The 21,767-nt window shown below is 39.5% G+C and overlaps 1 protein-coding gene across 3 annotated transcripts in view; it reads right to left on the bottom strand.

The window, feature by feature from the left end:
* Positions 1–21,767, bottom strand: part of LOC121294319 (attractin-like) — a 136,652-nt gene that overhangs the window by 12,465 nt on the left and 102,420 nt on the right. For 2 of the 3 annotated variants that reach the window (XM_041217917.1, XM_041217927.1), the window contains one exon: positions 72–179. In XM_041217917.1, coding sequence (XP_041073851.1) covers positions 72–179 — 108 coding nt within the window. Of the gene's footprint in view, positions 1–71; positions 180–11,958; positions 12,160–21,767 lie in introns of those variants that run through there. The other variant, XM_041217935.1, reaches the window with a different exon arrangement.

The raw sequence follows: 21,767 nt of genomic DNA, 5'->3' as shown, positions 1-21,767 counted from the left end.
AAAACTGGAGCTCCTCTGTCTACGCCATATCCTGCATTGGGTACGGCCTCCAATAGAGAGATGAACCGTACCTTGATACTCCCACCAATGAGGTCAGGGGGCTCCTCGTCCGTTTCCAAGGCAACGTTGATGGTAGCGAAGGGACGACTGGCCATCTGCTGCATCTCACGCAGGAGTTGCTATGGATACAAGAACAGCAAAGTTAAAGGGTGGAGAGTGGATGCGTTATAGGATTAACTTTATTACTTGGTTCACCATCACATACATAAATAGTGCATTTTATTACCATTTTTTACATCCTCCACCTCCTATTTTTAAAAGCACAGTAAGCATTGGCTGATCAATAAAACCTTGGGTCGATTTTAATGATTCAAATAGCTTTACCCGTTGGCTCTGCATTAACTTGCCTTGTCGCACCCAATCCCCGCCCAGCTCCCAACCTAGGTGATTTTATGACCTCTTAAACCAACTCTTAATATGATTTAAAAACACAATGGAAACAGGTCTGCTTTGGAGAGTTTAGGGACAGCTGTATTTAGCTCCAATGCAATTTATTCAAAACAGACAGACAGGCCATCCAACACAGATGGAGTGACTACTCTTTGCACAGCTCTTAAGCTGTAATGATATGCAGTCTCCAGCAAAAGAGAACACTCATATAGTCATCTGTGGAGCAGAAAGACTCAGGGACAGAATTAGCTGAAGACACACATTTCCAGGGCTTTCCAATGCAGTGAGGAGTCTGGGACAGCCCTATCTCTTCCCAGCTTGTTGTATTCTCTGACAAGAGAAGACACACAAAACCTACCTCCTCTCAACTAGGTTTGGCAATCTGGATGTACCTTCTCTCCATACAGTGTCCCAGCAAAAGAGAAATGTATAAATGAGAGGCAGCCACTTACCAGTGCCAGCTCCCTGTAGAGTATCATTGTATTATTATTATTATTAATTTTATCCCTTTCCGCCACTTCATTCACACTTGTACCGTGTTAAGTTTTCGATCTGTGCATCTATTTAATAATGCATATGTTTTTCTTTTCTTTTTTTTTTTTTGGACAGGGCAACTTCTAGAACCCCACAGAGTTAACACAAGCTTTTTATAAAAACAAACTTTTTGTAAATAAATAAAAAAAAACAAAATCTTAACAATAGTAGATCTTAATACCACCTACTCCCTGAAGTTCTATACATTTTTACTGAAAGAAATACACTCAAACTGAGAGGTGATAGTTGACATACAAAAATATTGTTTTAATGATTTCAGTGATGGTGATATTTGGGTGAATTGCAGTACACTCTTTTATAGAACTAGGAAATGCATCATAATACAGATGGATGGTCACAGTGAGGTTCAGCACAACTGGATTGAAACACTTTGAGATTATGATTTCAAATGACTGATTTTCCAGGGCTCCAGTATTGGTGCTTGGATTAATTCTGAACTGCTTTCTTCCCCTTGTTTTATTGCTGCGATTATCTGTAGTGTTCTTCACAATGCTTTTTTAAAAGCTTTTAAAACAATATGAACTAAGCTTACTCATTTCCGCTTCGCGGAAGTGACCAAATACCCTGTGATTAATTATTGCAGTGGTCACGGTGAATGCCAGAGAAGAGAAGCTTGATATGGAACTAGTTTGGATTTAAGACAGATGACAACAGCAATCTGGTTGAACACGGTCCATTTGGCTCATCTTGCTCATTTGGTTGTTTATTGATCCAAACAAGAACCTCATCAAGCCATTTCATGAAGTAATGTGTAAATCAGCTTCCACAACAGCGCTTTATTTTTTTCATTCCCTGCTCATATTTTTAGGGCGCTTCTAAGATACCCCTCTATGTAAAATACCTGGCTTAGTTATAAAAAGTCTGCTTCAAGGAAATATCCCTGGAGCACAGTCAAGACGATTATTAAGAAGTGGAAGGTGTATGGCACCACCAAGACCCTGCCTAGATCGGGCCATCCCTCCAAACTGGATGACCGAGCAAGAAGGAGACTGATCAGAGGCTACCAAGAGGCCAATGGCAACTTTGCAAGAGCTACAGGCTTTTATGGCCAAGACTAGTCAAAGTGTGCATGTGACAACAATATCCCAAGCACTCCACAAGTCTGGCCTCTATGGTAGGGTGTCAAGAAGTTAGCCATTACTCAAGACAACCCACCTTGAATCCATTCTGAAGTATGCAAAAAAACACTCAGAAGATTCTGTAGCCATGTGGTGAAAAGTTTTGTGGTCTGACTAAATTAAAATTGAACTTTTTGGCCTAAACGCAAAGCGGTATGTTTGGCGCAAACCAAATGAACACAATCCCTGCTGCGAAGCACGTTGGTCGCAGCATCATGTAATGTTTCTCATCGGCAGGGACTAGGGTACTTGTCAGGATAGGAGGAAAAATGAATGGAGCAAAGCACAGAGAAGTCCTTGAGGAAAACCTGCTGCCCTCTGCAAGAAAGCTGAAACTGGGACGGAAGTTCACCTTTCAGCATGACAACAACCCAAAGCACACAGCCAAAGCTACACTGGAGTGGCTAAGGAACAAAAAGGTAAATGTCCTTGAGTGGTCCAGTCAGAGCCACGACCTAAATTCAATCGAAAATTTGTGGAATGACTTGAAGATTGCTGTGCATCAACGCTCCCCAAGGAACTTGACAGAGCTTGAACAGTTTTGTAAAGACGAATGGTCAAATATTGCCAAATCTAGGTGTGCAAAGTTGGTAGAGACCTATCCCAACAGACTCACAGCTGTAATTGCTGCCAAAGGTGTTTCCACCAAGTATTAACTCAGGGGGGTGGAGACTTATCCAATTATGATCTTTCAGTTTTGTATTTTCAATATATAAATTTTTTTCTCAATAAAAACTTTCTTCCCCTTAATAGAGTTGAGTACGGTGTGTAGGTAAGTGGAAAAAAAATCCTCATTCAAACGCATGAAACGCTGAGGCACTGACACAACAAAATATGAAAAAAAGTTCAAGGGGGGTGTAGACTTTCTATAGGCACTGTATAAAGATACTACTGGAAGGAAACTCATTTGATGTCTGCAAATGAGTGTACACAATACCAACTGTCATGTTAGTAAGTTTCCATTTATTGATTTATTGAAATGGTTTAAACATTTATTGTTATGCCATGTAGAAATGGCTATCATGAAGGGTATGTTTGTTTGCTGGCTCTACAATTAAAAATTGCTTTGTGCATAAAAATATTAGTAGTCTTGATTAGAAGTTTTATTTTTACAGTTATTTTTTTGAATATGTACGGAGCCAAAGCAAAATTCAGAGGTAACAGTTTGTGGCAAACTAGACACCTGCATCCTATCACAGACTCAAAAGTCTCAAATAAAGATGTCTGGGCAGACAGCCAAAGTAACAGGTCTAGCTTAGATACGTGGGCAAGGTGTGAAGGTAGACAACTGCAAAGAGCATAGTTTTAACTGGCTTTTACAGGAAAGAAACCTAGCATAGTAGGTCAAATTAGTTCACTTAGGCAATTGATGTAGACTGTTCTATACAGTGGGCCGATCTCGACCCGATCTTCTGTTCACTCACTTTGCATTTTGTTAATTGATAAATATAATCTATTAACATGTATCTATTTTTTAAAGCATTCTTACTTTACAGCATTTTTTCACACCTGCCTAAAACTTTTGCACAGTACTGTATGTCTGGGTCGAGATGAAGCCCGTCAAGTGTCTGAAAGTTTGCATTTAACATTCAAAATGATGGAGAGTACCTAATGAAAACTTTGAATTAGACAAGAAAGATGCTGAAGTTAGCGCCAGGATGAACATTTGTGAAACTGCAACAAACATGGTAAGGACTATAATGTGTTTTAAAGAATATAAAACCAGTAGAAAATACTATTGGCAGATCTGTGTAAGGCCTGTGAGAAGGAGTTCATTGCATTGAAGATCAGACTGGCCTGCTGAAAGTTTCAAACCTCCCTTATCAGGCAAAAGCATCATTTTTTAATTAGACTCAGTCTCAAAACATGAGACAAAATTATATGTCAAAAGTGGTCGAGTCTGTTATTGTTTCAGCACAGTAATAATATTAAATTGCTTATTTGACCAACATGCTATACTAAGGTATTTGGTTTCCACGTCAAGACACTCCTGAGAGCAGTAAAGCAGCAGCATTTACTTGGGGTTTTCCTACCACATCATTGCATAGTTCAGCATCCCATCACAATGCAACAGCATACTCCCTAAAGGTAGTTGCAGCTGCAAATAGAATATACTACCTCTTTTTCTGACTATTTTCTTTCCAATGCAGCCTAATTACTGTGCAATGATGTTCAATTTTTTTTTAAATTAGTTCTATTAATTTAATAGACTAAATGTAAAGGTGCCAATACTTTTATCATGAACACATATTTAAAATTGATTAAGTGCTTTAAAAAAAAACAAAATAAAAATTCTAAAGATTGTTTGTTAAACTACCAGAAATTGTGTATTTTGGTTATTGTCATCAACTAGTGGCACTAATGTTCACTAAATGCTTGTATTTAACATGTTTTCTTGAATTATTTTGTATTATATGTAGGGTGCTAATATAGTTGTCTCCTCTCCTGGGGGTTTCAACGGAATACAACAGCTCTGTTCTAGTGTAGTGCCTTTGTTTTAGTTTTTTCCCCCTTTCGTCACCGGCTGTGGACAATGACGGTTGCGCTTTAAAAAGAGAGCCTGACAGACATTAAGTGTTGCACACTAGAGTAAGGGAGTAAGAGGAAGCGCTGGAGAGGAACGTGAGGTGACTGACATTGAGGAAGAGGAAGAGACGGGCACTAGGAGAAACTTAAGTTTGTTGCTTTTTATTTTGGTTTTGCTTTTTTCCTGCTTCAGGATAAAGGACTATGATTTCCATATTTTGTTGTCGCTTGGATTTAGCGTTTACTGGACTGCAGTTTTTGCTTTGTTCAGGACTGAGCCAAACCAGTTTTTATTGTTTTGTTTTATTTTTCCTGTTTGGATTCCGGCGTGGTGCCGGTCCTGTATTAGTACCACAGCGAGAGGATTACAGAGTTAGATCTTGTCACAGACGCTTCTGGCACGTTCCTTTTGTTCACTAGATCCATTTGCATGGAAGGCCTTGGTTGCAAGTGTGTGCGACTCTTTGATGGACCCAGATTCAGTTAAAATGTGTTTGCCCACTGACGATGAGACTGAGAATGTAGAGATGGAAGCCCAGATAACAAAACTTAAGTTTTTGCAGGTATCAGGCTTTTAAAGACTGTCACCCACACCTGTGAGCAGAAACTGACCCAAGACTGTCACAGCTACTGGAAACAGACTGATCTTTGGGGAAATAAATTTAACATTTGTGAAACTGCAACAAACATGGTAAGGACTATAATGTGTTTTAAAGAATATAAAACCAGTAGAAAATACTATTGGCAGATCTGTGTAAGGCCTGTGAGAAGGAGTTCATTGCATTGAAGATCAGACTGGCCTGCTGAAAGTTTCAAACCTCCCTTATCAGGCAAAAGCATCATTTTGTAATTAGACTCAGTCTCAAAACATTCTGATCCAGTGAGAGCAGAATGGCAGAATCTATGGAGAACAGTTAATATGCCAGAAGCAATCGAACTAGGTTTGATTATAGTAAGAAAAAAACAATGTAACCTAATATAATAACATTAAAGTAAATGCATGAGCAGTCCTAAGTTTTAATATTCAAGGCTGCATTTGCTGCTAAGCAGGTGCCTAATTAAACATTTGTCTCTTGCCTTCTGTGTATACCAATTAAGTAAAATAGAATTGCAGTTTATAAGAGATTGCATTGTTGGCATTTCTGAATTAGAACAACATGTTATAAATCATTTAAAGTATAAACTGTAACTTTGCATATACAGTGAACTGATTTGTAACCTCGTCCTTACCTGCCTGTACTAAAAGCACTGTTGAAAATGTTAATGCAAAACAAAAAATGTCTAATCCTACTTGCAACTCAAAGAAACTCAAAGAAAAATTGCAATTACCGTCTTATATTAGCTTCAGTTTTTGTTACACTGTTGACGAGGACAATCTGCATCCTCATGTGTCATTTGTTGAAGTACTGGCTCACGAAAGCTAAGCCGTCGGCATCTTGAGACACGGCATCCAGACTGCATTCAGAAATTATTATTTAACTAAACGGCAAAACAGTCTTAAAAGCAGGCACTGTCTCAGAGAAGGAGATGAATGTATCCTACCTGGTTACAATGCATATTTAAAAAAAAAAAAAAAAACTGCACAGCTAACTTGTGTATGTTTGCAATGCTTGCTGTTGAATTGAAAATTAAAACTGGTATTCCGTATGTTGCAACACATTTTTAAACTGATAGTGTAACATGGAGGTAAATTTTGGTTTCGTTTCCTTCATGTATATTATTCAATTCATATTTAACTTTTTTTAAATAAATGAATTGTTTTTTGTTAAATATTTTATAGATGTTGTATTTTACTCTATATAATTATCTAATTGGTAAGCAATTAACCATCACTGGTATTCAATTATCTTTCTACCACTTCTATTTAAACACCTGCGTGTGTCTGTATCTTTATCCTGAAGAAGTTACTTCATACCAAAACGTTGGTTAATAAAACAATGATTTTATTTTAAAAGGGATTGCTTTTTGAGTGTGCGGTTTATTTTCTTTTTTTACAAGGAAGCAATCCGCGCATGCATTCTGGTCTCAAATGACCAGAGCAGTTTAATAAAATAAATGCAACAGTGGCAGCTAGTCAGCAGAGGCAAGTGGGGCATTGCCTCATTAATAATTCCCCAAAGGCTATTTTTTTTTTGCACATTCCATCCATTATCTGTAACCGCTTTTCCTATAGAGGGTTGCAGTGAGCCGGAGCCTAACTAAGCAGACACAGGGCGCAAGCCAAGACTACACCCTGGATGGGAAGCCAGACCATCGCAGGGCAACTAAGGGGCAATTTAGAGAGGTCAATCCACCTAGCCAGCATGTCTTTGGACTGTGGGAAGAAACCGTAGTACAGGGAGGAAACACATGCAAACTCCATACAGACAGACCCCCGAGGCCAGAATCAAACCCACCAGACCACCGTGACGCCCATGTTGCATATTCATATCATTTGAGAATATAAACACATTTAAGCATATTAAATACGATGAAGTCCACAGAAGCGCTAGTGACATTATTTAAAAGTTTCAACTCGCTTTTACAAGTAGCGAAAGTGCAACGCCAGAAAGCTGGAACAATGTAGTGTTGCCGCACTGCCGCGTGATGCACAAACCTTGAGTGCCTCACAAAGCTGCTTGTTACAATGGCATTTCACCACGCGGGGGAGTCCCTTTCTGAAGGCGTTGCTATGCTAACCACAGCTTTATGAGGCACCTCCTGGATTTGGAGTAGTTAGAATTTGTTTGATTTTAATTTGTTCAATAATGGCTTTAGTTGAATCTGATAATATATGCGACCTGAGGAAAACAAGTTTTACAGTAAAATCCCAAGACGACAGATGTTGAATTGTTAAGGACGCAGAATAACATTAGCACTAGAGATTTTGAAGAAAGACTAAATGAACATGGCAAGGAGTTCACAAAATGGAAGGCAGCGCTGTGAACAAACTATTGTTGGCTATGTTTCCTTCATTTAACTAAGTAAGCCAAAAGGTTACATCTCTTTTAATGGCATAAAACTGTCAATTTTTTGCCAGGATATGACAAGCTTGTTTTGAATTACTGATTTTGTGATATTGTACTTGTGTCTATAGAAAATGTGCCATGCTTGTGTCACATAATGCCTTGTAAAACTAAATACTACGTGGTTTTAAGGTTCTGATTTGCTACTTCATTATAAAAACTTGTATCCACAATTCTGTAAATTGTGTTGTTTACAGTGCTAATGTTTTTTATTTATTTATTTTTATTACACAGCGACTGCAGTCTATTAGTTGAATACATTAAAATGCTCAGAGGAGGAATAGATGCAATTCGCTGAACAAAGTAAATTTACTTTTAGTACGTTAGCCATTGAGTGGGGGTGGTAATAACTATTTTGTGATGTGTGCCTGATCAGTCAAAGTCACGAGCCGCCACTGAAATGCAATAATGAACATAAGATAAATAAAAGGGTTTAATAAACAGTCAGGTAACACATACAAAGCTAACAGTCTCTGCGTGTCTGACTCAGTAATTAAAAAAACAAAAACAAAAAAACACAACAGCAGGTTCTCCCACAGCTCCAAAACTCACACTCTTCACCCAGCCCTTCCTTCTGCCAGGCTTTTCACTCTGTTGTGCGTGCTCCCCCAGTCATAGGCACACATTCCCATCCCATCACCCATATATTAAAGCAAACATTTTAGCAACCTGTAAAATTATCAAAGCCTGAATGCTTATATTGTGTAGTTACACACAAATTAAGCATTGCTTTTTTGACTGGTTAAGTAGTAAGTATTTTAGTTAAAATACCAAACAGTGAATAATTTTTGGCAGCGAGTTCATTATTCCTGTGTTCATTCAAACAGTTTGGGAAACAGTGTTCTAGATCAAATTCCACTGTAAAATCTGTACAAGGACACAGTCACTGCACCTGTAATACAGTATAATGAGAGCTCCTGGAGGACTGCAGTATCACACACACAAGACCATCATTTAAGATCATTCTGCTCCTGCAACCTATACACAATTATGTACAGCATATGTCTGCACACTTCTAAAGAAAGTGACCAGCCCTTGGGACAGAGTAAGATTAATTAAGTGAACATTCTTTCAGTTCAGGATTGTAAGGATTTGGGTCACAGGGCTGCCAGTTCTGCTTTGCTGTCCAAACCTGATAAGCTCTCCAACCAGTTGGCCTTGTGATTTAAAACTTACAGCATACCAAGTGCCTGTCTAACCCCACCCCCACCCCCCAACTTATGATATTGTTATATCATAACAATGTTGATGTATAGTACATGGACAACATAAAAATTATTTGAGTCCGATACTATGTACACACTTGCATTAACCTAATGGTACAGTGTCAGTCAATAGCTAAGATACAAGTTTAGCTTCCTGTTTTGAAGTGTGAAGACTAGCATTGTACAAAATTGCAAGTAATTTACTTCTCCTCCTTCCTACACCTGTTACATTTACACCACTGAAATTATTTATGTCTGAGAGCGGCTCACTTGTGGTGTGCTGTGTGAGTTACAGTCAGGTTTGAGTACAGGCTGTAAGAAGCTGGCTCTGCTGCTCCTGCAGGTTGGGAACGGTTTCTCCTCACTTCGATACACTGGACCCTACTGGCCAGACACCTGTCTGTTGCGATCTCCCCCAGTGTGACGAGCTAGTCACTCTATACTGTACATGATTCATTTTTCCAGCAAATTCTTCATTTCTTATTGTGAATTATAAAACACCTCTGCTTAATTGTATAGAACATTGCTGTAGATACTTGATTTTGTGCCTCTCTAAACTTCCCCTGAAGATCCAGCACTGGCAGAAAAAAAAAAAAAAAAAAAAAAAAAAACAAGATACACAAGATACCAGATTTATACTTATTCCTGTATTATTTTTTTAAACTGCCAGTGCAAAGAGATTAAGATCTTAAATGTAAGACCAAATGTGTGTAAAATAAAATTGCCCTGTTCAATGGTTTAAACACATTATTTGCATTATTGTACAGCTCTAGTATTTTAAGTGTACTGTTTCACAATGAAACTGTGGTGAGATACTTGTTGCCAATCTTGATTGCAGCGTGCACCAGTTCAAGTTGCGAGTTTAGCTCAAAGTTTAATCGAGACCCAAAAAGAATGTGGTGCACTTGGTAAAGCCAATCTGTTTGACTTGAGCAGAACTGTAAAAGAGAGAAGCCAAATCAGAGACTATTTAGAGGAGGAGCCATAACAAGGTGTTTGATATTAATTTATGCATGGTCTTCATAATGAATCATCTTAATTGTATTAACAGTCTACTGCTTTACACTGCCCACATATGAATTATAAAGTGTGTGCATTACACTTCAGCCAGTCTTTCAACAGTCCAAAAGTTTGATCAGGTTGTAAAAAGCAATTGTGAAAATAAACCAAAACTGTGGGGGACTGTAACAAAGATTACCTGTGTGAGAATGCCTACTACAAACTCTAAAGTGCATCAAAAGTAAATGTGTTCAGGGCTACTCTTTCAACACAGAACGGGTGTTGCAAAGTGTAAAGTGAGAAAAGTATCTGGGTTCAGAATTCAGGAAGCACGGTTAGAAACAAACAAAATTGTGCTACTAGTCCTAAGGTAACTTCATTACCTTTTGAAACTAGCTAGTCCTTGAAGTCGGAAATCAATAACATTTCCTTTTATTGTGAAACCCCCTTCATTTTCTAAAGACATCTGCAAAACACACCTTCACGACATTTAAACAAAGACTTTAGAATTGTTTGCCACTGACTGTACCACAAAGAAACACTAAAAATCATATCCTACCGTATAACCGGTTTATTGTAAGCGCTGAGCTATAAGGTTGCCTTGAACATGAACAAGGTTGGTTTTGCAACTGTCTGAAATTGCCGCTCACACCGGGACACTCCCACCACCCAATCTGTCAACTTGTCGCACATAGTTGGCCACAAAACGTTCATGACGACGCCTGTTTACCCGGGCTCTTCCATCTGCACGTCGAAGCAGAAATCTGGATTCGTCACTGAACACCACGTTTCTCCATCTTTGTATGGGCCACACTCTGCGATAGTCGATAGACTGCGATAGTCGAATTCATTGAGGCGTAAGAATCACTCCTCTAAATTGTCTTTTTGCTCGGATACCTGCTTCCAGTAGGCAGTTTCTGACAGTCTGTTTGGAAATTCTACACATTCCTGGTTCTGCAGATGTTGTGGAGAATCTGTCACAAATGACGTAGGCGTACAAATCTGCCCTGGGCTGCCATCGTCACACGTGGTCTATCGGATCTTGGGTGGTCAAGTGTTGTTCCACGTTGCTGGTATTGGTGCTGAAGTTATCCTGTCATCAAAACATGCTTAAATAAAATACAACTCTTTTGATCAGGTTTTGCTGCAATGTTATTAGGGGTGCTAATATCTTAAGACGTTTAAAAACTAGCGATAAAAGTTTAGAGATTTGCCTAAACTTTTTCAACATCTGCAAACTCAATACAGGTGTTATACTTGGTGTACAGTGCAGGTCAATTTATTTTATATTCAATATTTCTTCAAATTATTTTCCTTATATAAGTTAATACTGCGCGCATGTTTAAAAAAAAAAAACACAGTCCCAACATGTTAATACTAAATGTAATCCTACGAAATGCAACAGAAGCTTTTGAAGGGAATGCTGAATGAAGTTAATGGAGTATTTGAACAGGACAATGGGTCTATTATGTTTTTGCTCCATACCCATCAGGAGGGCAGTAGGTGTGTACAGGAGGCCACATAACATTAACACATTAGCATTACTGAACACAAAATCCCTAATATACAGTACACATGTGTATAGAACAAAACCTTAGAGGCCCATTAACCACCTTGTCAAATATTAAAACCTTATTTGATATTCACAACATATTTTTTTAGAAAATGGCCTCAACTTTGAGTGGTTTCTTCATAAAGACAGTGTTTTGAACAAAGTTCAAAAAACACACTTATCCACACTAGATTGTTTATCAGTTGGCTTTATTAAATAATTGATTGTGGTAATCATGATTCTACTGTAAATAGACTTATGTACACCACATCTCCCTCTTTAACTGGAGTCTGTGTGGATGAATCTATTACAACTCCAAAGTCTTTCTTTCAGGTGTGCCTGTTCTAGTCCCCCCCCCATATATTTGGATCTTACATTTATGTGACCAGCGTCTTACACTTTACATTTGTTGACATTGAATTTCATTGAAATTTGCTACTTTAATAACAGAACAAGATGAGAAAGTAATACAAAAAGATGTATCACAAATGTTTTTTAAAGCCTTTAGTTTGATGGTTTAAACCTTTGTCGATATACCCCAAGAGTGAAAACATTAGTTATTACACCTTGCCCCTTTCCTCATACTAACTTTCTGCTATCTCTCCATCACTGCATGTTTACAGCAGCAGCCCTTTCCTTTCTTCTCTTCTTCTACTACTCCTTGCTTCCCTCAGCAGCCCCAAAGTACTCAGTCTTGCATCTCAATAAGCTCAGCAAGCTCACTCCCGTCCTCTGTCCTGAAGTTAGAGCTGCAAAGAAAGCAAGCAAGCAGACTTTTTTTTTTTAAACTAATTAGTATTTCTGTCTGCATACCAGCCCTACACTCATAAGCAACTAGCCTGCAGCTATTCTGAACATGTACACACAGTGCTCCTCCACACAGATGCAAAGTTTCACAGTATGGGTGGTTGAGGAGTGGGTGACTTAACGGTTATAAATTAAACAGGACAAGGGAAAATTAGCCACTTTCATGTCCCCTCTAATTTAGCTACAATACTGTGGTTTAAGGGCTATTTTAAACAAAAGGTTTTAAAACTCAAGTTCTCATCTTTCAATTTGGAGGTTCTCCAGAATTTATTTTCACTTTGATGCCACTTTTTGAATGCGACCAGCGCACGGTTTCAAATGCACACTTAACAAAAATATAAACGCAATTTGTAAAGTGTTGGTCCCGTGTATCATGAGCTGAAATAAAAGATCCCAGAAATTTTCCACACGCACAAAAAGCTAATTTCTCTCCAATTTTGTGCACAAATTTGTTTACATCCCTGTTAGTGAGCATTTCTCCTTTGCCAAGATAATCCATCCACCTTACAGGTGTGGCATATCAAGAAGCTGATTAAACAGCATGATCATTACACAGGTGCATCTTGTGCTGGGGACAATAAAAGGTCACTCTAAAATGTGCAGTTTTGTCACACAACACAACGCCACAGATGTCTCAAGTTTTGAGGGAGCGTGCAATTGGCATGCTGACTGCAGGAATGTCCACCAGAGCTGTTGCCCGAGAATTCATTTCTCTACCATAAGCCATCTCCAACGTCATTTTAGAGAATTTGGCAGTACATCCAACAGGCTTCACAACCGCAGACCACATGTAACCACGCCAGCCCAGGACCTCCACATCCGGCTTCTTCACCTGCGGGATCATCCGAGACCAGCCACTCGGACAGCTGATGAAACTGTGGGTCTGCACAACCAAAGAATTTCTGCAGAAACAGTCAGAAACTGTCTCAGGGAAGCTCATCTGCATGCTTGTCGTCTTCACCAGGGTCTTGACCTAACTGCAGTTCAGCATCGTAACCGACTTCAGTGGGCAAATGATCACCTTCAATGGCCACTGGCACGCTGGAGAAGTGTGCTCTTCATGGATGAATCCCGGTTTCAACTGTACCGGGCAGATGGCAGATAGCGTGAATGGCGTCGTGTGGACGAGCGGTTTGATGATGTCAACGTTGTGAACAGAGTGCCCCATGGTGGCGGTGGGGTTATGGTGTGGGCAGGCATAAGCTACGGACAACGAACAATTGCATTTTATTGATGGCAATTTGAATGCACACAGATACCGTGACGAGATCCTGATGCCCATTGTCGTGCCATTCATCCCCCTCCATCACCTCATGTTTCAGCATGATAATGCACGGCCCCACGTAGCAAGGATCTGTACATAATTCCTGGGAGCTGAAAATGTCCCAGTTCTTGCATGGCCTGCATACTCACCAGACATGTCACCCATTGAGTATGTTTGGGATGCTCTGGATATACGTGTACGACAGCATGTTCCAGTTCCCGCCAATATCCAGCAACTTCGCACAGCCATTGAAGATGAGTGGAACAACATTCCACAGACCACAATCAACAGCCTGATCAACTCTATGTGAAGGAGATGTGTCACGCTGCAAGAGGCAAATGGTGGTCACACCAGATACTGACTGGTTTTCTGATCCAAGCCCCTACCTTTTTTTTTTTTTTTTTAAAGGGTATCAGTATTCCCTGTCTTGTGAAATCCATAGATTTGGGCCTAATGAATTTATTTCAATTGACTGATTTCCTTATATGAACTGTAACTCAGTAAAATCTTTGAAATTGTTGCATGTTACGTTTATATTTTTGTTCAGTGCACATACCAGTAATTCATGCATGCCACCAATTTGTGAAAAACAACAACACTAAAACAAAACAAAACACACTACTTTCCTCAATCAGGTGAGCAAAATGCCAAGTAAAAAAAAAAAAAAAAGCTAGAATTAAAACAGGCAATCTCAATGTGTGCCAGGTACATCCGTGCCAGGTACATCATCCAAATATTGGCTGGTCTGATAGAATACTTGGGGCCCATTTCGATTGCAACGTGGTTGCGACAAGGTTGCATGGACGCTGAGGTCGTCGCTGCGTGCGTTTCATAAAGAACTTCACTCAGGTAATTACTCAACAGCAGGGGTGCAAAGGAAAACATTTTTTTTCAAAGACGAAATTGATACAATTCTAGAAATGGCTGGTCAACACAGATCTATCAGGCAAGTGGTCTGGAAATTCAACTAATGAAGACAAGTGGCACATAATCACGGACGCAGTAAATGCTTTAGGGGTGGAGCAGAGAAAGGTACCTGAAATACGACAAATTTGATACATCTAGCAAGTAGAATTAAATTAAAAGGGAAAAGGAGAGAAGAAAAAAGACCTCAAATGAGGAGGAACAAAATATCTAAATATAATTGGTAAAGTAGCTGTTGCTGGTATTGAGAGCAAAAAAAGAAAAGCAGATAAAACTGTTGTCATTCTCAACACATTACTCCAGTGCTTGGGTCCTTACATTGGCTACCAGTGTACTATCGAACTGATGTTAGTGCCATCCTATCTCCAAGAACTACTGATCGTTCTTTGAGGTCAGAAAATACAGAACTATTTTATTTAGTGTTTAACTTTATACAGCACTCTGGGATGCCTTGGCGTGAAGGGCGCTATATAAAAATACATTGTGATGCGCTGTATTGTATTGTACTGTTTTGTATTGTAGAAGCTCTTCCTGCTGCCTTTAACCTAACATAAGTAAACATGTCTTTTGTTATCCATCTAACTAAGCAATAATGAAAATAGATACATAGTTATAAGTTACACATCTTGTTAATAAAATTCATTATTATTATCATTCTCCCACTCGAAAAGAGTTCGGCAAAAATCACAATTTGCCCAAATGACACTTCCGTTTTTACTCCCAGGGTATTGAATGACAGCATCTAAACACAGACATTCTGGCATATGCGACGGCTTAAATATTAACGGAATTAAAACATTTCCTGCATATGCAGGTGCTCATTCATAGCAGGGGACAAAATTAGTATTTGAGATCCATCTATGGCATACACCCCCCACCGTTTTTTTACAATTGCAACTCATTGTGCAGTGTGCAGTTAATCCAAGATGGACTTCCAGATTAATAATGAGGTCTTTTTTGCATACTAAAAGGCTTTACTGTTTTAAAAAACGTTTTTGTTTTAGATATCTTCGTTAGGTTAAAACTGCTAATTAAAAAATCAATTTAGATTTGTTTCTGATTCACTAATCTTAGGGTGGTAAAACGTATTTTAGAAACAAATCTAAATTGATTTTTTATTTAGCAGTTTTAACCTAACGAAGATATTTAAAACAAAAACGTTTTTTAAAACAGTAAAGCCTTTTAATATGTAAAGTACTAACTGATTCTTGGGAATCAGTACTTTGACATTAATTCTGAGTCTATATATGCATTAAGAGGATTTGAGTAGTAGTTTTGGTTAGTAGTACAAGCGCCATTGTATGTTCTAATAGGATCTGGAAAAAGTACAAACTATTCCTGGAAAGTCTAGACGGCAGCAGGAGAGTGAACGCTTAGTTAGAGAAAGGAGGCAGTTGAGGAATCAATGGAAAAAGGCAGAACAAAGTCAGAAGGAGGGACTCAATCTGTTAGAAAGGGTCATAAAAGATAAGCTTGCAACATTGCGCAGAGCTGAGCGCCTACGGAAACGCTACAAAAAGAAAGAGCATGCGACAACGAACTTTTATAAAGATCCATTCAAATTTGTAAAGAAGATATTCACCAGCGAGAAAAATGGCACACTAAAAGCATCTAAGTTTGAGCTGGAGAGATATTTGGAGGAAACACATATAGATTAAAAAAGGCAGGAGCCTATGTCAGTTCCGTCAGACATGCCACCTATCAATCCGCCCGAATACCAAATGGAGGACTGTGCACTTAAGTAGAAAAAAGTAGAGCAAGCTGTAAAAAAAAAGCAAGGGCATCATCATCTCCAGGGACTAATGGAGTTCCAAACAGTGCTTCTGGAGTTCTTCGAACCCTGTGGAAATTGATGTAAATGGCATGGGAAAAACCGGTTGTACAAACAGCATGGCACCGAGCAGGTGGAGTCTTTATAAAAAAAGAAAAGGATTCTACAAGCATCGGTCAGTTTGGTCCTATTTCCCTATTAAACGTAGAAGGCAAGATTTTCTTCAGCATTATTGCTCAGAGATTGTCAACCTACCTATTAAAGAACTGCTTCATTGACACTTCAGTACAAAAAGCAGGCATTCCAGGTTTCCCAGGATGCTTAGAACACAGTGTAATCTGGCAACAAATTCAATCAGCAAAAAAGGAGAGGAAGGAGCTCCATGTGTCATTCCAGGATTTGGCTAATGCATATGGTTCAGTGCCACATGAACTTCTTTGGGCAGCATTTGATTTTTTCAGCATACCGATGACAATAACAAATTTAGTGAAAGCCTACTTTGGAGATTTACAATTTAGTTTTTCAACTTCAGAATTCAGCACTACATGGCAATGCCTAGAAGTTGGAATAAATGGCAAGATGCACCATTTCTCCACTGGCTTTTACCATGGCGATGGAAGTAATTACAAGGGCATCAAAATGGGTAGTGGGAGGAGAGCACTTGGCTTCTGGAATGCGACTACCACCAATTCGAGCATACATGGATGACAGGCCAACAATGACTACAACAGTAGCCTGCACTAATCGGTTATTGGGCAAATTAACCAATAACATTGAATGGGCACGAATGCAATTCAAGCCCACTAAATCAAGGAGTATCTCTTTATAATTAAAGGTAATGTAGTAGATAAAAGGTTCTACATTAATGGTGAGGCAATACCAACAGTGTCCGAGAAGCCAGTGAAAAGTCTAGGGAGATGGTACGACTGGGATCTAAAGGACACAGTTCGTGTGGGAGAAGTTAGACAACAAGCGGTGGAAGGGTTGAAAAGCATAGACAACAGCACTTTACCAGGCAAACTGAAACTCTGGTGCTTTCAGTTTGGTCTACTGCCAAGACTGCTGTGGCCACTGACTGTGTACGAGGTTTGCTTGACAACAGTTGAGAAGCTGGAAGCTTTAATCAGTTCATACGTCAGGAAATGGTTGGGAGTTCCACGCTGCCTCAGCAGAGTGGAACTTTATAGTAAAGGAATACTGCTGCTACCAATCTCTGCTCTAACCGAGGAGTTTAAGCGCGCCAAAGTGCAACTGGAAATTACTTTAGTAGATTGACGTGACAAATGCGTAAGGGAGGCAGCACCTGTGTTGAAAACTGGAAGAAAATGGACAGCAAAGAAAGCTGTGGAAGATGCTAAGGCTGCCCATTGAAAGAGATATTTTGGTCTCAGTTCAGCTCCTCCTACATGGCACAAGGCAACCCCGGCTCAACGGATGAAGCTGGTAGTCAATGATCAAAGCAGGGAGAATGGATGAGATGGGAGAGTGTGGAACAACGCAAGATCGGCTGGCAAGACCTATGGACAAGAAACAGAGCAGGATCAGTTTCCTCATCAGATCAGTAAATGATGTTCTCCAATCACCACAGAACCTAAATCTCTGGGTGGGTGAGGGTGTGGCACACTCTACAACCCGGTTTCTCAGAGATGTCATGTTCAGTGGCCAAGAGTTGCGTCACACAGTGAAGAACTTATCTGAAGCAGCAGAAAGAAGCAGCTAGCTGTGGTTGAGACGAAAAGATTCTGGATGGGGATCTCAAGCACAACAGAAAGAAAGCAAAGCTGATGTACAGGTAAGTAAGCTGGGCTGAGCTGAGTGGGTGATGGAGGGGGGTAATGCTGGGATGCCAGAATCACTGTTGAGCCCTCTTGAGGTGTCGTGGGCTAGTCAACGAAACACCGAGGATGGAAGGTGCCCACTTGAAGACCCCAGAGATGTACCCTACTTAGCTCAATCCAGACGGTTGTCATGTTCATGCGCTGTGGAGACTGCACTGGTTGATCCGCGGAGCCAGCATCGCAGCCGTTGCATGTGCTGATGTGCTGGGGAGGCAAAATAAGCTGATCCCTGGAGCCAGCATTACACTTCAGCAATCAACACCAGACAGAAGGATATATACACCATCAGATGGAAAACAACGCAAATGGATGGAGATGCAGATGGATCACACTAGTTTACTGCAAAGCTACATCTTAGTTGGTGCTTATCTTGGCGAGAGCTGAGTTCAAATCAGCATGAAGTTCAACATCTACTCTCACGTAATGGAAATCAGAGAGGCATACATTTTTTTGTTGAAGTGTACAGAAGGAAGAGAACACCAGGAAACGGAATACAATAGCCATCCTTCATCCTTCCCCCTTACACACACACACACACACACTGACACAGACACACACTAGTTTCAGAAAGCAAAGCACAAATCTCTCTGAAATGTCTTAACTTTGCCCTGGCAGCATGTGGTATTTGACAGCCCACAAACCAGCCCACTTAACCTTGTCTTCCCAGTCGTTCACTTTGATTAGACCTGGAAATTAACTGCCTGCCACGTTGACAACTCAGAATGAGGGGAAGTCGAGGGGTTAATAGCCCTCACACTCTACACTCTCATCTCGACCCGGAAAATGACATTATGCTCTGTGTTAAGATCACTGGCTTGTTTTGGAGATGAGAAAATGCTTTTCATGTTTATCTGTGAAACTGCCTGCTTGCTAAAGCCCTAACTTTGTCTTTGTCTTTTTTTTTTTTTTTTTTTTTTAAACTCGTCCTGCCTCCAGTTACTATGGTTTTGTCAATATTTTGCTTTGAGTTCAAGATCTACTTCTGCAGCCTGACAAACTCCATCCAATTCTTTTTAAAACAAAAAGAACACTCACTGCACCCATTTCCTACTTTCCTCTCTTCTAAAGGCTAACGTACACCTACTGAAGCACTGTAACTATGGGAACAATTTATGTTAATGGTAAGCACTTAGTCCAGGACTGATGGCATTAACCCTTTCAAGAGCAAGTATTTTTCAGTGGGATGCTCCCGCTGGACCAGGTGTTTTATTGACTCTTCTATATCAAATTCACTAAAAATTATTTTAAAAAAAAGCAAAAAAAAAAAGCTTTTTTTCAAGAACACTCTGGGGAGCATAAAGTACTTCAGATGCCATACAAACTTTAATCTTTTTTTTTTTTTTTTAAATATTTCTTTAATAATATTTCTTTAATTTTAGACTTCGTTTATTACGTATTCTGCTTAGAGATACATGTATAAAAACATGTTGTTCTCTGAACTGAGGGACCTTACAATTCTTTCCTAAAGTTTTGCTGAAAAATATTGATGTTTGGGAAAATTATAAAACATTGTTTCACCTTAGTGATTGCAATGACATAATACAATAATTGTGACATAATGACAATTTATTCAGGGTCTTTATATAAGCAATAATGGACACTACTCTCACTTAATTTCTAAATAAATATTTGCAAATAAAATAGTTATTCATTCCGTTATTATCAATAATAAGGAAGAAACAAAAACATACCTGATACATTTAGTTCATGAAATAGTATCTGCTTATATCCACTCGTTTCTTGCTATTTATAAATGTCATAAAAAACACACACATATCTATCCATCTATCTATCTATCTATATACACTATGATAAAAAGTTTTAGAACACCCCCATTTTCCCAGTTTTTATTGAAATTTAAGCAGTTCAAGTCCAGTGAATAACCTGAAATGGTACAAAGGTAAGCGGTAAACTGCCAGAAGTTAAAAAAAAATTTAGATTACCAAAAACTGAAAAATAATGTACATTTCAGAGTTATACTAAAAGGCCTGTTTCAGGGAACAAGTAATGGGTTAAAAACTTACAGCTGTTCTGCAGCAATGGAAGTAAATTAAGCCTCGAAAGTTGATGCTAACAATTCCTACAGGTGTGCCGACTTTTGTTGATTACTTACAAACCCTCTGTCTGTATAAAAGCAGTGTTGGAACAGACTGTGTTACTATACCCTATTAAGCATTATTTGGACAGTATTGTACTGCAGGAAGTAGTATATTGCTATCATAATGGCGAGAAAAAGGCAATTAACAAAGACAGACAGACCATTATAACCCTTAAAAGTGTAGGTCTTTCCTTTAGAGAAATTGCAAAGAAAGCCAAGGTGTCAGTGAGTACAGTTTCCTACACCATCAAAAGGCACTTGGAAACTGGAGGAAACTCTGACAGGAAGAGGTCTGCCAGACCCAAAGCCACAACAGAATCAGAAGACAAGTTTCTGAGAGTCAACAGCTTGCATGGACAATAGCTTAAAGCACAGCTTAACACTGGTCGAAGTAAGCAAGTCTCAGTTTCAACTGTGAAGAGAAGACTTCGAGCTGCAGGTTTGACAGGTCGAGTGGCAGTAAGAAAGCCATTGCTAAGATGGCAAAATAAGAAAAAGAGGCTTATCTGGGCCATGAAGCACCGCCAGTGGACTACTTAAGACTGGAAGAAGGTTTTATGGACTGATGAATCAAAATTTGAAATCTTCGGTTCATCACGCAGGTTTTTGTACGCCATCGAGTAGGTGAAAGGATGGTTCCTCGGTGTGTGACACCAACTGTCAAACATGGAGGAGGAAGTGTGATGGTCTGGGGTTCTTTTGCTGGATCCAGAGTCGGCGACTTGCACAGAGTGAGTGGCACCCTGAACAAAAATGGCTACCACAGCATTTTGGAGCGCCATGCAGTACCCACTGGTATACACCTAGTTGGTCAGGGGTTCATCCTACAGCAAGATAATGACCCAAAACATACCTCCAGGCTATGTCAGAACTACCTTACAAGAAAAGAACAAGACGGTAGGCTTCAAATCATGGAATGGCCAGCACAGTCTGCAGACTTAAACCCCATCGAGTTGGTTTGGGATGAACTGGACAGAAGGGTGAAAGCAAAGCAACCTACAAGTGCATCACATTTGTGGGAACTTCTGCAACAGTGTTGGGAAGAACTTTCCGAACAATATTTGATTTCCATTGTAGAAAGAATGCTGCGAGTGTGTTTGGCTGTTATATCTGCAAAAGGTGGCTACTTTGAGTCAAACATTATCTATAAATACACACACACACTACATAATAAACGTTCTAATATAATTTTAAGTCTAATACATCAGATGTACAGTGCTTTCCTTTTTTTACATTTTTTTTATTTACTCTAAATAAGTTCCTACGATGTTTTGTTTCTGCGGGCAGCTATAAACTGTCTCCACCCTTTAGACACCAAATGTCCCTCTCAGTGATGTCACACCAAATAAAAGCCTATGAGGAAGTGAACGTTGTCCCTCTCCTCTCCAATGATATGCGTTTCAAACCTGTACTGCAAAGTACGGTGGCCCTGTAAGGGCCTGTAGTCAAGACGAAGTGCTTTTTTCATTGTGTTGGAGCGGTGTCAAACCTGGTGGTGACCCGAAAAACTATTGAGCTCTCCATCTACCCACTTGAGCTGCAGACCGTGACTGAAGCCCCTGTAGAGATGTATTGAGTTTCGCAGTCTTGTTTCTATAAAGTATGCTTTTGTTCTCCATTACAAAAATGCAATTCAAACATGTTTTTGAGCAGCT

This window comes from Polyodon spathula, chromosome 2 (assembly GCF_017654505.1).
Source record: "Polyodon spathula isolate WHYD16114869_AA chromosome 2, ASM1765450v1, whole genome shotgun sequence".
Lineage (NCBI taxonomy): Eukaryota > Metazoa > Chordata > Actinopteri > Acipenseriformes > Polyodontidae > Polyodon > Polyodon spathula.
This window is presented reverse-complemented; position numbering and strand designations above follow the sequence as displayed.